The following is a 12,405-nucleotide window of genomic DNA, read 5'->3' on the forward strand; positions in this document are numbered from 1 at the left end:
CCGCTAAAGAAAAATTAGAACAGCGGAAGGAACAAGAATGACACAAGCAGTAGCGAAACTATTCTATTTAGCACAGACATACACTCATATATGCACAAAGATTTTACATGCGCAAATGCACTGATGAGCTGACATGTCCCAATACCCTAACAGGGAACCCACTTGTCAAAGAAGCTTATCTCCGTATCATACAACCTAGAAGTGTCACTGATACAGTGTGAACCTGTCTCCATTATGTAATATGCATCCATTAGTTTGCCTGCAGTCTGACACCTATGTAGAACTTAATCTGGAAATGTGGCTCACAAGAGCAGTCGTTGCAGTGCACAGGCAAGTACGTCAAGCCGTCTTTCCTTAACTTTGAACTGTGTTCCCTGGCTTGGTCATACAAGCAATGGCTTGTCTGTCCTATGTAGGACTTGCTACACCTGCTACACCAAGTACAAGTTTTTCCAAAACATAATTTATGAACCAGAGAATAGAAACTGAAGCAGTTACTTACACGGAGTTTGCAGCGGCCTTAATGTTTTCCAACACATCTGCAACATGAGCTCGTGCACGCTCATTTGCATTGCGCATTCCCTGGTGGCAATCTTTTATGCATTCCTGCAGGTTTGCAAGTGTAGTCACCAAGCAGAAAGAGGTCCTGCAATGTACAGTACGCATTTTCAAATGAGTGGCAGGCACAGCCTTTCCTTCAAATCTACATTTGGCAACTATTTACAGAAGACCGATGCTGAGAACTTGTTCAAAAGGTTTGAAAGTAGGAGCACATTTGTGAAACAGTCCAGTATTTTAAGACAACAGAGCTACAGCTTCCATGTCCAAACAAAACACCCAGCAAACACAAAGCTGCATGGATTATGTACTCTTGTTAAACTGGCGGTTAGCGGAAAATAAAAGGTTAAATAGACTACACATAATAACCATGTTTCATGTTCTGGCTGCATTTCAACATTCCATATTTATAGTGTTCATATAACATCTTTATGTCCATAATATGCACTACAGTGTTAATTATTGCATGTCTTAGGGCCAAAATTACCTCGTATAAGAGAAAATTAAAGCAAAACATACAAAGCTTTTGTAAAAATGAACTTATGCCATAATATGACTGGTTAATTGGGTTACTTTCTGCACTTAGAGCATTTTCATAATGACCAAAAATGCAGAAAAAGGAAACAGCATGATTTAAGGGCACTAGAGCAAAGAAAACGGTTACGTCATTTGTGGTTCTTGCAATGATAAATCAGCAACCAGTTTGAATTGCAGGCATAACAGCAGCGCCAGAAAACACAAAAGGGGACGCTGATAGACACGGACAATCGCTGCTTTCCTGTCTGTCCGTGTTCCCTTCTTTTGCGTTTTTTGGTGCTGCTGTTAACCTGCAATAAGCGACCAACTAGCCCAAGAACTCATTTTACTGAAGCAGTTTAAAAATTAACTTAAAGGTTTTAAAGATAAGTGAAACCTAACTACGTCACACTGTAAATCATAACTTCAACCTTTCACTGTATTTTTTACATGTCTGACAACAATAAGGCACTTGTAACTTTAGTTTATTCGTCGCTCCATAGTGTGCATTGACTTTTTAATTGTCGGTTTTATCCTCTTCACAAGCGCCTAATGGCGACCCCGCCTCGGTACAGTACCTGTACGCAGCCGTTTAATATGACACTCATTTCTCAGGAATAATGATTTAAAGTACGAGACACGGACCAATCATAGAGGAAACATCAGATGTTACCTAGAAAAAAACAAAAACAAACACCAGTATTAAGGTAAAAAATTACAAAAAGCAAATTAACGATCCTTTGAGCCGTTCAGGCACAAATAGTGAAACATATTAAAGCTCGTTTTCGTATGAAAGATAAGATAGGACAGCTACGCTGAATTTTGTAACAATAACCGAAAACCTGAACCCTAGCAGTTTGGTACGGATCCACCACAATGTAATACTGTGAATTGGGGACCCCACCCGAGCGTGCCATCACCTGATTTTTCTGCACTACAACACCGGTGAGTTGAGCGTCGCGAAAAACTCACCCGGCCATTTCGGGTCGGTTCCCCTTCGAATGCTGAGGAATTGTCAACAGTTAATCGCAGCGAACTATAACGAACTGTTTTCAAATAGAATTGGCGGCAAGCATGGCGGCTGGCGGCAGTTGATGTTCACACGATGCCGCTGATTGCACTGATTATAGTGACTGACCATGCAAGTCGTACTGACTTTCAGCTTACAATGTTCGTTTTTTTTATATTCACAGTAATCTACCTGAAATATTGGTTTAAAACAAATTTGAGAAATAAGGTTGTCCCGGAAAACGTGGCGGCGTCTCGAGTTATGAACTTGCGGTGCTATTTAAACGCGAAGCGACCTCTCACAGGCCCTTTTCCCCCCTTTTGCTGCCGTAGGCGGAGGTGTACTGTCTTGTAGCAGCGGGTGCAATCCCACTTAATCTAAATAACCATGCTGATTTTTAAGGATAAGATCTCCGGTAAGTGTGGTTTAATGATACCTTTATAACTCGCAAAAGTTAGTTCACTGATTTGGTGTCATTGTAACAACGTTTACGCAGGCGATGAGATGTTCACCGATTCCAGCAAGTACAAGTTGGTGGACGACTGCATCTTCGAAATTGAATGTCACGTAAGTTATTATTTCAATTCAATCAGGAAAACTAAATAGGAACTGCACAATTTCGTCCGCTGCGGGCCTTGTCAAAACGTAGCGTGTTAAGACCGACACCTGTGTTACGTCATTCAGAATGCGTTGTTCGTTTGAAACGATGACACGAACCATACCAATTGTATTGCTTAACCACCGACTCAGAGAGAGAGAGGGGGGGGGATGCCGTCATACTATTTCACTCTGCAACGTTCGCAGTGGTGTACTGTGCACCTGTCGGCAGGGTACTGACTAATGCTCAATGGGCTTGCGCATTTGCTGTTGTGCGTACATGATGCGTGAATGCGGAAAAGCCGGCGTGCGTGAAATAGGCGCGAGTTCTACATTCATGTGCCAACTGTCGAGAGGCACTCCTAGGTACAAGCGTGAAAATATGCCTCCGATGCCTTGTCAGTGCGTTGACTTCGTACATATCAGTACGAGGCGTGCCCATTGTGACGTCATTCAGAGGTCAGTCACCGTCAGTATCTCTGCATGCGTGACCTTAGCTGTGAAGCATTGGGTGCCGTCAATGGTGGACGGAAGAATGAGTGCCAGAACTTGCATAAGTATGTCAGTCTCGCCCATGTTTTTCCTACGTGCGAGACATCCTCTTTTTCTGCATTACCTAACCGATTACTATTCTGGGGGACCATTGCTTACGGGATCAAATCAACAAATGCTTCCATATGTAAGCATGTGGTGCCGCTGTAGCATTCTCAACTGGTACTAGTTATGCTTAAAGGCGAAGTATACGTTTTTGGAAAGGCTCCCAGAAGTTCTCTGCCAAATGTTCTTCACAAGTGCTCTGTAGCAAAGAGATGTATCACCTGCAAGCTATTTCCCCTGCTGCAGTGCACCTTTCGTTTACCAACATACTCGATTTTCTTCCTCCTTGCATGTGAACAGCTTGATGTAGTGGTGCCCGGTTTTTCCTTGTGTACATGTGCGTTGTATCCCTTGGTGTGCAGCATGTGACCCGCAAGCAGGGTGAAATCCAGCTGGATGGTGCAAACCCTTCTGCCGAGGAGGTTGACGAGGGTACAGATGAGAATGTAGAAAGCGGCCTGGACTTGGTGTTGAACATGCGGCTCACAGAAACCTGCTTCACCAAGGCTGACTACAAGAACTACCTCAAGACCTACACCAAGGCGCTTCAGGAGAAGTGGAAGGAGGAGGGCAAGTCTCCTGAGGAGATTGAGGATGCCAAGAGCAAGTTAACCACTGCTGTCAAAAAGGTGTTGCCCAAGTTGGATGACTACCAGTTCTTCATTGGTGAGCCCTTCCCCAACATTTTCTATACCTCTAGACATCTAGCCACTGGCAATTCCTGTTAAAAAAAATATTTAAGTGTGAAGCTGGGCTTTGCCCTTAGGTTATGTGGCTATTCTGTTTGCCTCTTCAAAGTCTGGAGATCAAAGCTGGAGCAAGGGTGGCCGTGTGTTGGGGCTGTTAAGGTTATAGCATGACTTGGGTGTCTGCATACAAGATCCAGACAGTCAATCTTGTACACCCCAGCTGGCTGTCATTGACAAGATCCCAACACACGGACCAGTTTGGATATTAGTTTGGGTGCCGTGGCGCACCGCCTTTGGTATCCACCAAAGTATACTAAATTGCACATTGTTTTTACTTGGTACTTGTGTAAGTTCTCGCATTACAAATCTGCAATCACCTAGTGAATGTCTGCTAATTGCTAGCAAAATTTCTTTCCAGGAGTTGTGCCAGCTGCTAGTAGAACAGCCATACCCAAACTAAAATAGCCATTTACAATAATTTTTCACGTAAAGCATCGTGGTAGAATTTGGTTGTGGGCAGCCACAGTTTGTGTTCATGAGGGCATTTTATCAAACATAGTCTGTAATACAGACAAGGTTTGAGAGCAGCCAGTGGGTGCTGCGTACCTGAAACTCCCGATATTTCCGCAAAGTTTACAAGTAATGGCTCGTTCTGCAATTTTATTAATGTTGCATCGGTTAAAAAATGTCTTCACAAAGACCTTTTGCTCGTCAGTCTACCCGTGCTGTTAGAAGTCAATGAATATACGGCTGAACTGAACAGTTTTGCTTGTCAACCTACTGTTCCAAGTTTATCTGTGTGCTAAATGGCGATCATCATTCATAAAGTGCATGTGTATCCCAAATATGTGTGCTCAGGTACATACTAGAGGAAAGCCTGTATTCTGCCCCCTCCTCAGTGGCATGTTTGCGAGACTTTTAACAGGTATGGTGTTGAAAAATGTTAATTGCACTGGCAGCAGGCATCGTAGCATTCATATAGTGACATGAGCATTGAAGACTTCAGGTGCATTTAATAACTGCATTCTTAGGCAATAAATTAGCGCTGTTAATTCTACATAGAGGTCATAAGCTACTCCTACCAGAAGACAATACCTCATGTAGTTGCTTGTCTTTGAGCACACTGAATTGGTGCATTACGTTATGAATTGTACACTCACAGTAACTACTTAATTCGAAACAGTTCACTAGAGGTAAGCCTAGTAACTGTGCCTTGGTAACACTTTCATGACAGGCAATGCGCTTTCACATAAAAGTTGTTCTCTACAAAGGTCAGTACATGTCGGAGCTTGCACGGTGTGCTGGCACCTGTGCATTATGTTCATTAAACCTTTGTTACAAGATGGTTTCTGGTTAAATTACAAGCTATATATTTGAGAAATGTGGTTTACTTCACTTTGTCGGCTTGAAGCTGGCTTTATTCTTGCAGTTTTGTTGCAATTGTTGAGCAAGAGCGCAGGCATGGTCTTGAGCAAGGCAAGTTTGCCTTTCTCTTAGCCCGACTTGCAGATCGCGCTAAGTGTATCATTGTATCTCGTACATAGCACGTGCTTGGCTTAAGATCATTAAAGTGGTCTTAAGGGGGTTGACAGTCTTGCGATCATTGTATACGAAAGGGGCTTGTAGCTTTACTTGGAATTTATCACAGTTGCAGGCCTTGAAAACCCTTAGACCTGAATTTTGTTTTCTACTTGCCATTGCAGATCTTGTTTAACATCTGTCCATAAATACGGTACAGTCCAATCCAATCCAACCCTGTAATGCACCTTTGTGGTGGCTCATAGTGGTTCGGTCACTGAGCCTTTCGTGTGTAATACCTTCCTTGTTTGCATCCAGTGAAAACCATTTGCTCATTCTTAAAAATATCCAGCAAAATGTTGCTTTAGTCCTTGAAAATATTTTGCCATGGCCTTCAAAGTTCTTTAACGCCCTTTTTTTTTTTCCATTGAAACTGCTACATATGTTCCACTTCAACCTTGCTACTGTAAACCTCTCTACTTTTTGGCATCTCGTACTACCAGAAGTGCACCCTGCTTGTGTCTTTTGGATTCAAGATGATGCTACACTAAACATGGCACATCATTTGGCACAGTTTGGTAGCTGCAAGCTTCTACTTAGCTGACATGATAGTGCTACATGCTTGCTTATCTCCCTTGTCTGCGTGGGCACATGAAAAGCAATTTATGGGGCAATTTTCTATTAATGCGAAAGCATTATATGGTTCATAGGAAGAAAATCTAGCGTTGGCATGACCACGAATGTCCAGAAGGTTAAGTGAGCCAATCAAGGCAGTTGATAATGTTAATTAAGGCAGAATTAGGACCCTCGAACTCGCGACTTTGCGTTGTGCGTATCTTGTGACTAACACCGCTGGTCGCATGATGTCGCAGTGCTTCTGTTGGCGTGGCTGCTTGAGTAGGGTCCCTAGAATATTGGCTAGTCTGCCGTCTGCGCGCCGCGCTGTATGGCGCGGCCAGGACGCTTCTTGAATGAAAGCGCAGAGGGCGCTGCGAGCGGTCCTACTGCTACTCTTTGCTGTCGTCGTGTTGGCGCGGATGGCTTTACATACCTCTTCTGCACCTCCGGTTTTTCTGAGGTCTCTCAATCTCTCAATAAAGGACAACAAAGAAAGGCTAGAACATTTGAAAATAAGAAGAACATAATTGCATTTCGCCAATTGCGTCACATCGGGGACGCATGCTCAGCGGCCTTGTAATTCTTTTCTTTTCTTCATTTTTTTTTCTACAATTCCTTTCCTTATTCACGAACCTCTTGCCATTTCATCGGATGTTGTGTGCTATAATTTGTTTACGGTGTTTTCTAAAGGTTCTTCATTCTTCCCTTAATAATTTGTTTTAACTGTGTGCTTCATTACTTGCGCGGGATTATCTCGCAGTGGAATGAGCTTCCCCAATTTTGTCTATTGTCGAAACACATTCAGGTGCTCTTCTTCACCATGCGCATTATCAAATTTACATGTTGTCGTTTCCTTGCATCACATCTCAGCGGCGCATGCTTCGCAAATGATACTTTTTTTCTTCGTTTTGTTTACTTTTGCCGTTTGTAATCTGGGGCCGTATTCTGAAATGTTCGCCTTCCGCGAAAGTCTCATTCAATAAACCAAGCTACTGCTGACCCATGATGGCAGCTTGCACTACCAACGTGTGCCTTCAAACGCTTCACATCGCATGAGAGATCGCGCCCGGCGAGTGCAGAGTGGCTCAGGTGTGTTGTTTGCGAGGGTAGTGGCCACAGTACAGGTTCTACGCACTTACTATGTTTGGTTATGGCCGCTTTAGGTAAAATAACTTGAATAAGGAAGTGTGAAATGTTTCATTTTACATGAATCGACAAATATCGCCGTGAAACAACGCGTGTAAGGCTACTATAAACTACCACATATCTTACCTCTACTACACTGCACCACCAACCGAACGCGAAGAGACTCCAAAAGACATGTTCATTATTCAATATATGTCGATAGCACCCATCGACACCATGAAGTTAAAATGACGTAGGCCGGAACTACTAGTTAGCGCTGTTTATTTTCTGGCTTTGCTAAAATCGCCAATCAGCGCGTGCCGTTAGCGGAGGCGTGGCCAGGGCGATAGTTTCGCGGAAGGCGAACATATCAGAATACGGGCCCTGATCTATTATGTGTTCTCACTGTTCTTGCTTACCCTTAACTGGAATTATGCTTTTTTTTTTTTGCCTTGCATATGTTTTGAACGAGCTTGGGTTTTTTATTTCGATTTTTACCCTTTACTATGCTGCATCGCACACCTGTACCTCATGTTGGTTATTAATGTGGAAGCATTGTATTGCTCATGAGGTGGAAGATGATGCGTTGGCAGTTCACAATGTCAAATAATTCAAATTTAATAAAGGCAATGTCAATTAATGCAGTTGGCTAAGGCAGAGTGAATTAAGGCAGGTTTAATAAGCAGAGCTTTATTAGAGAACTCGAACCCACTGCCTTTGGTGTTAAGGTGAAATTAAAGTACAGTCAATTAAGATAGAGTTCATTAAGGCATTTGAACTTGCGACCTTTGGTGTTAATTAGGGCACAGTTAATTAGATCTAATTAAGATGCTCGAACCTACGGCCTTTGTTGGGAGTCAAATCCTCTACCTTTGATGGGAGTCCAAGCCGCCACCTTTGGTGTTGATTAAGGCGAAGTTAAATTAAAACAATTGAAAGTGCATAGGCATTGCGAGGTGGTTGCAGTGTTCTTGCATTGGATAAATGAAGTTTCAACTTTTCAAATGAACCTTCAAGTTTATTCATTCATTCAAATAACTTCATTCAGTGTCACTTTTAGCCACTGCAGCCTTGGCTGCCAAAGGGCAGCAGTATTGCATGAATAAATTCAGTGCTCAAGCTATTCCAGGATGCGCAATTGCTTTTTTTTCTGAGTCTTATCCCCACTCCACAGGAATGCTTCATGTGGCCCAGCAAAAAGTCTTCGCGAAGGAATACACTTTATGCAGCTAAAACCTTCAAACCAATTAACAAATACTGCTCTAATGCAGCCCACGTACGTGGCAGCAGAAAATCGTTTAAAAAGAAAGTAAACAGCTAAACTATGCTTGCAACGTGCGCTTTGCGAACAGGCGGCCGGCCGAGCGCAGCACCGTAGCATGAGGACTGCTAGCAGTGCCACAGTCATTTGAAAACAGTCCTCGTTCATGTCGGCAGACGGCAGACTAGCCAATATTTTAGGGACCCTAGCAGGAGTCATGTGGTCGCAATGTTTTTGCACTCGTCTATGTAGGGATAACTCAGTGCCCCTTGAATTTCCTTACTGCAGGCGAGTCCTGCAATGCTGAGGGCATTGTTGGTCTCCTGGAATACCGTGAACAGGATGGTGGAGGAGAGAAGGCAGTGATGATGTTCTTCAAGCATGGTCTGGATGAAGAAAAAATGGTAGGTTATGGTTGCCGTGTCATGACATTTTTACCAGTTTAGTGGCAGCCTTGAAACTTCGATGAACTTGAAGAGGATGCAGTGAATATGATCTGTGGCTAAGCAATGTGTTCAGTTTATAGGTTGCTGAAAGCAGAGGGGCTTCTTTTACAGCTACACCTAGCACAGCTTGACAGGGGAAGGCAACATGCTAAGGCTGTGAAAGTACTCGCTAGGCAGACATGCTAAATTTAGATGTCTTGTCTTGGCTCTTAAGGGTGTGACAGATTAGTAGATTTTCTGTTTGGTGGAAGCTGATGGAAAAAAGCGTATGCAAAATTTTGCCATGCATTACTGCCAGAATGCTATGTATTTCTTCAGGTCGAATGGCGCGCATTATGTTAACGTTTTCCTATGTCTGGATATCACGTGCGCACATCTTTGAAGCCGTTTTTACTCGGTGTGGTAAATTCTGAAATTTTGTGTGTGATGTAGAAGGCTGTGTACTAATTGTCTCTGCATGTGCAATTGCAGTAAATGTATCGAGAGCTGTGACAGAAGACCTGGCCTTCAGCGGGGGACGGCCAAGGAGTGCCAGCAGAGGTGTTTACAACTCCATCCTCTGCAGCCCTTGGCCCTGAACATTATTGAAAGAACAGTGCAAGTGTACCCGAGCTCGTTGACAAAAGGAACCTCTTGTGCCTGTTGTCATTTTATGTAAAGCTGTCCACCTAACACAGGAGAGCGAGCAGTGGCCCCCACCCTCCTGTACCTTGGACACTATTTATTATATGCTTTTGGAACAGTTGTGCTGTTCATTAAAGGAGTTGTAAATTCTTGTGTGACTTTTCTTGTCATAACACTGGGATTATATGCCCAGTGCTGGTAACATTGTTCAGTAGCTGTTTGAGCTTGCGTTTCAGCTTGCCATGTTTTTGAACAAGTTGCCAGCCTTTTTATGCCAGAGAGCATAAACTGCGATAGGAAAATGGTCTACATCACTGCAGCTTAAGCTTTCCATGACACTAGTCTTTTAATTCATATAAAACTTCAGATCAAGTGCTGGTTATCCTTTAGTGTCAAAATTGGGGTGGATTTGGTGAATGTTGTCTTTGTTGAACAAAAGAACGGCCCAGCACCAGACACTTCTTTGTTGAAGCTCGGGCATGCCAGCATGTGTTGGATACCAAGTGCAACTAACAAAACACGGATCAAGTCAATGACAACTTTTAGTCATAAATTACCCATGTTACAGTCACTTTCAAAATTTTGAAAAGTTTTAAAGTAGGGGGGAAAAAATGCAATTTAAATTTGACCAAGCAGTGAGAAGTTAAGCAACAATCTGTTCTTGTGGATGGTGCCATGTGAAAGCAAGAAATTTACTCTGATCAATTAGTTTGGAAGCAACAGGAAAGTCCATACCTGTTGTCTCGTAGCCATTAAAACTTAATTGCAGTGGCTGTGCTCAACACAGGTCATAGTTTCTCACTATAACACCTAGAGGGAAATCTGGTGCCACCATCTATGGGAGTTAAGGGGTACCGTGCCGTCATGGGAATGGCGATATGTGTGTCTGCGAGGCTCGTGTTGTAAGAGGCTTTGTCTAAAATGTGGATATAGCTATACAAATAACGCATTCTTAGAGTAAAATCTTCATAAGATGGTTCCTTTCACACAAATTGCACCTTTACTCACCTGCAATGCATGGCAAAGGGAAGAGAAGCAAGAACAGACAAACTGTTTCAAAGCGAGCGCGAACTTTGTCTGTCCTCCAACTTTAGCGGCCCGCTGATACTTTTTACTTAACATATACTTGTACATGCAATAACAAGTTTTCGTAGTTAAGCAAAACATGTTTTTGCGTAATAAAACCAAAACAGCTTTTCACGTGCTGTTTTAGTAGAAAATGAATAATTGTGACAGGTGGAACAGTGCTTGCCTGGCTCTCTGAGAATGATGCCAATCCAAAGTGGCAACATACCGGCATTCCCATGCATACCACAGCGCAGCAGCACCAAATTTTCCTCTTGGTAATGTAGTGAGAAACTGACACAGGTGTCCTGCAGATGAACTGGCAGCTGGTGTGTGCCCTCCTGGTGGATTGGCCAAGAATGAGCACATTCCAATTTATTGCACACTGCCAAAGTTGTCTGGGCACCCACACAGTGACCCATATTACTAGTCCGCACAGCAGCAAGTTATGTATTTGAACACATACCCAGTGACCGATGTCTTCTTGGCGAGACAGTAGCCAGCACATAACTAGCAGCCCAATTAGACTCCTGGTTTTTATTTTGCGAGATCAACCGACGTCGCTCCGTAGTGGGCGAAGTAGCTATAGATGGCTGTCACTTTACTCTGTAATAATGAGACTTGCTAGAAAATTTGCAGAGGCCCTCGACCTATTTCAGAGGAGCCTGCAGTACCTTGGAATAAAATTGTGCAACTTTTACACATTTATCTGCAGTGTAGTAATTCGTGACTAAAGTGGAGAAAAGGCTTGTCCTGGATGGTGTGGAAAGAAAGAAATTTACCACATCGCATCAACCTTCCAGTCTCCAACATTTTGAGGACCTTCTTGTGGCTTAAAACAATTATAAATGCGAGTAACCCTACATTGCGCAGAAAGTTCAGTAAGGCTCTGTAACAAGTTACCACCAGTTGCTGGTACAGTATCCTTCCATTAATTTGGCTCTGGTTAATTTGATCTTAACGGAGGGTCAGTCCAGTATGGTTGTGTAATAATTATCACCAGTTGTTGGTATGGTATACTTCATAATTTGGCTCCAGTAATTCGATTTTGACTGAAGGTCCCAGACTGCGCACATGCAATTCTATAGGCCCAAAGTTGTGTTATTGCGATCCTGAAGTTAACATTCGCCGGATAAGAACATGATCAATCCACATGCATGTGCCCAACCCCTATGGTGACCCCAATAGCAACCTCTTTATTTGCAGCATCTGTCTCTAGGGGACTGTAAACATATGGGTTGAGCACACATCAAGATCTCCCATCGAGAACGCCTATTTTCAGTCTGCCCTAGGAATATTTGCAAGCAATAACAGCAATTCACAATGTCTTAGTATTTACCCGATTCTAAAGCTTCCAATTATGTCTAAAACTGCATTTGTATGCTTTGCTGTATAATATGGCGGTGTTGTGGCAAAGCTGGCTTTAAAAACTGTGGCAAAACTAATTCGGAAATTGGCTGCTACTGTACCACACATTTTGGAGCCTTGCCCATCTTGCTAAGAAATCGGGTGCATATTAGATTTCTACTTTGGATTCACAGGAAGCGTGCGTGCATTTGATTTGGAGGCATGTTAGAATCGGGGAAATACTGCCAAATGAATCTTGCTTAATTTCAACTTGATGGATAATTAAATCGATTTAGTCGGTCCCGTCAGGGTCGATTTAACAGAAGTCGACGGTTTGTGCTAGCTAGACCAACCCTAACTGAAGAGTGTTGTCACCGCACTTCACAGAGTTTACATGGCACCTACACTTAAGTGCCAGTGCACCAAGAACTGGTG

The 12,405-nt window shown here is 43.1% G+C and overlaps 2 protein-coding genes across 2 annotated transcripts in view; one reads left to right on the forward strand and one right to left on the reverse strand.

Moving 5' to 3' along the window:
* LOC126541655 (uncharacterized) overlaps nucleotides 1-2,159 on the reverse strand; it is a 77,167-nt gene extending 75,008 nt beyond the window's left edge. The window contains exons 1-2 of the mRNA XM_050188510.3: nucleotides 2,047-2,159; nucleotides 503-646 (exon numbers count right to left, since the gene is read on the reverse strand). Of these exons, the coding sequence (XP_050044467.2) occupies nucleotides 503-646; nucleotides 2,047-2,054 (152 nt within the window). The 5' untranslated portion in view covers nucleotides 2,055-2,159. The remainder of the gene's footprint in view (nucleotides 1-502; nucleotides 647-2,046) is intronic.
* Nucleotides 2,160-2,385: 226 nt separating this feature from the next.
* Nucleotides 2,386-9,709, forward strand: Tctp (translationally controlled tumor protein). The gene is made up of 5 exons (XM_050188514.3): nucleotides 2,386-2,498; nucleotides 2,580-2,650; nucleotides 3,640-3,943; nucleotides 8,777-8,892; nucleotides 9,406-9,709. The coding sequence occupies exons 1-5, from the start codon at nucleotides 2,471-2,473 to the stop codon at nucleotides 9,406-9,408; spliced, it is 522 nt and encodes a 173-aa protein (XP_050044471.1). The 5' UTR covers nucleotides 2,386-2,470; the 3' UTR covers nucleotides 9,409-9,709.
* The last annotated feature ends 2,696 nt before the right edge of the window (nucleotides 9,710-12,405 follow it).

This window comes from Dermacentor andersoni, chromosome 2, assembly GCF_023375885.2.
Source record: "Dermacentor andersoni chromosome 2, qqDerAnde1_hic_scaffold, whole genome shotgun sequence".
NCBI classification, from domain to species: Eukaryota; Metazoa; Arthropoda; class Arachnida; order Ixodida; family Ixodidae; genus Dermacentor; species Dermacentor andersoni.

Coding starts and splice junctions, on each gene's coding strand:
- Tctp (XM_050188514.3), top strand. CDS start 2,471: ATGCTGATTTTTAAGGATAAGATCTCCG. Junction 2,499..2,579: donor TTTTAAGGATAAGATCTCCG/GTAAGTGTGGTT, acceptor ACGTTTACGCAG/GCGATGAGATGTTCACCGAT. Junction 3,944..8,776: donor TGACTACCAGTTCTTCATTG/GTGAGCCCTTCC, acceptor TCCTTACTGCAG/GCGAGTCCTGCAATGCTGAG.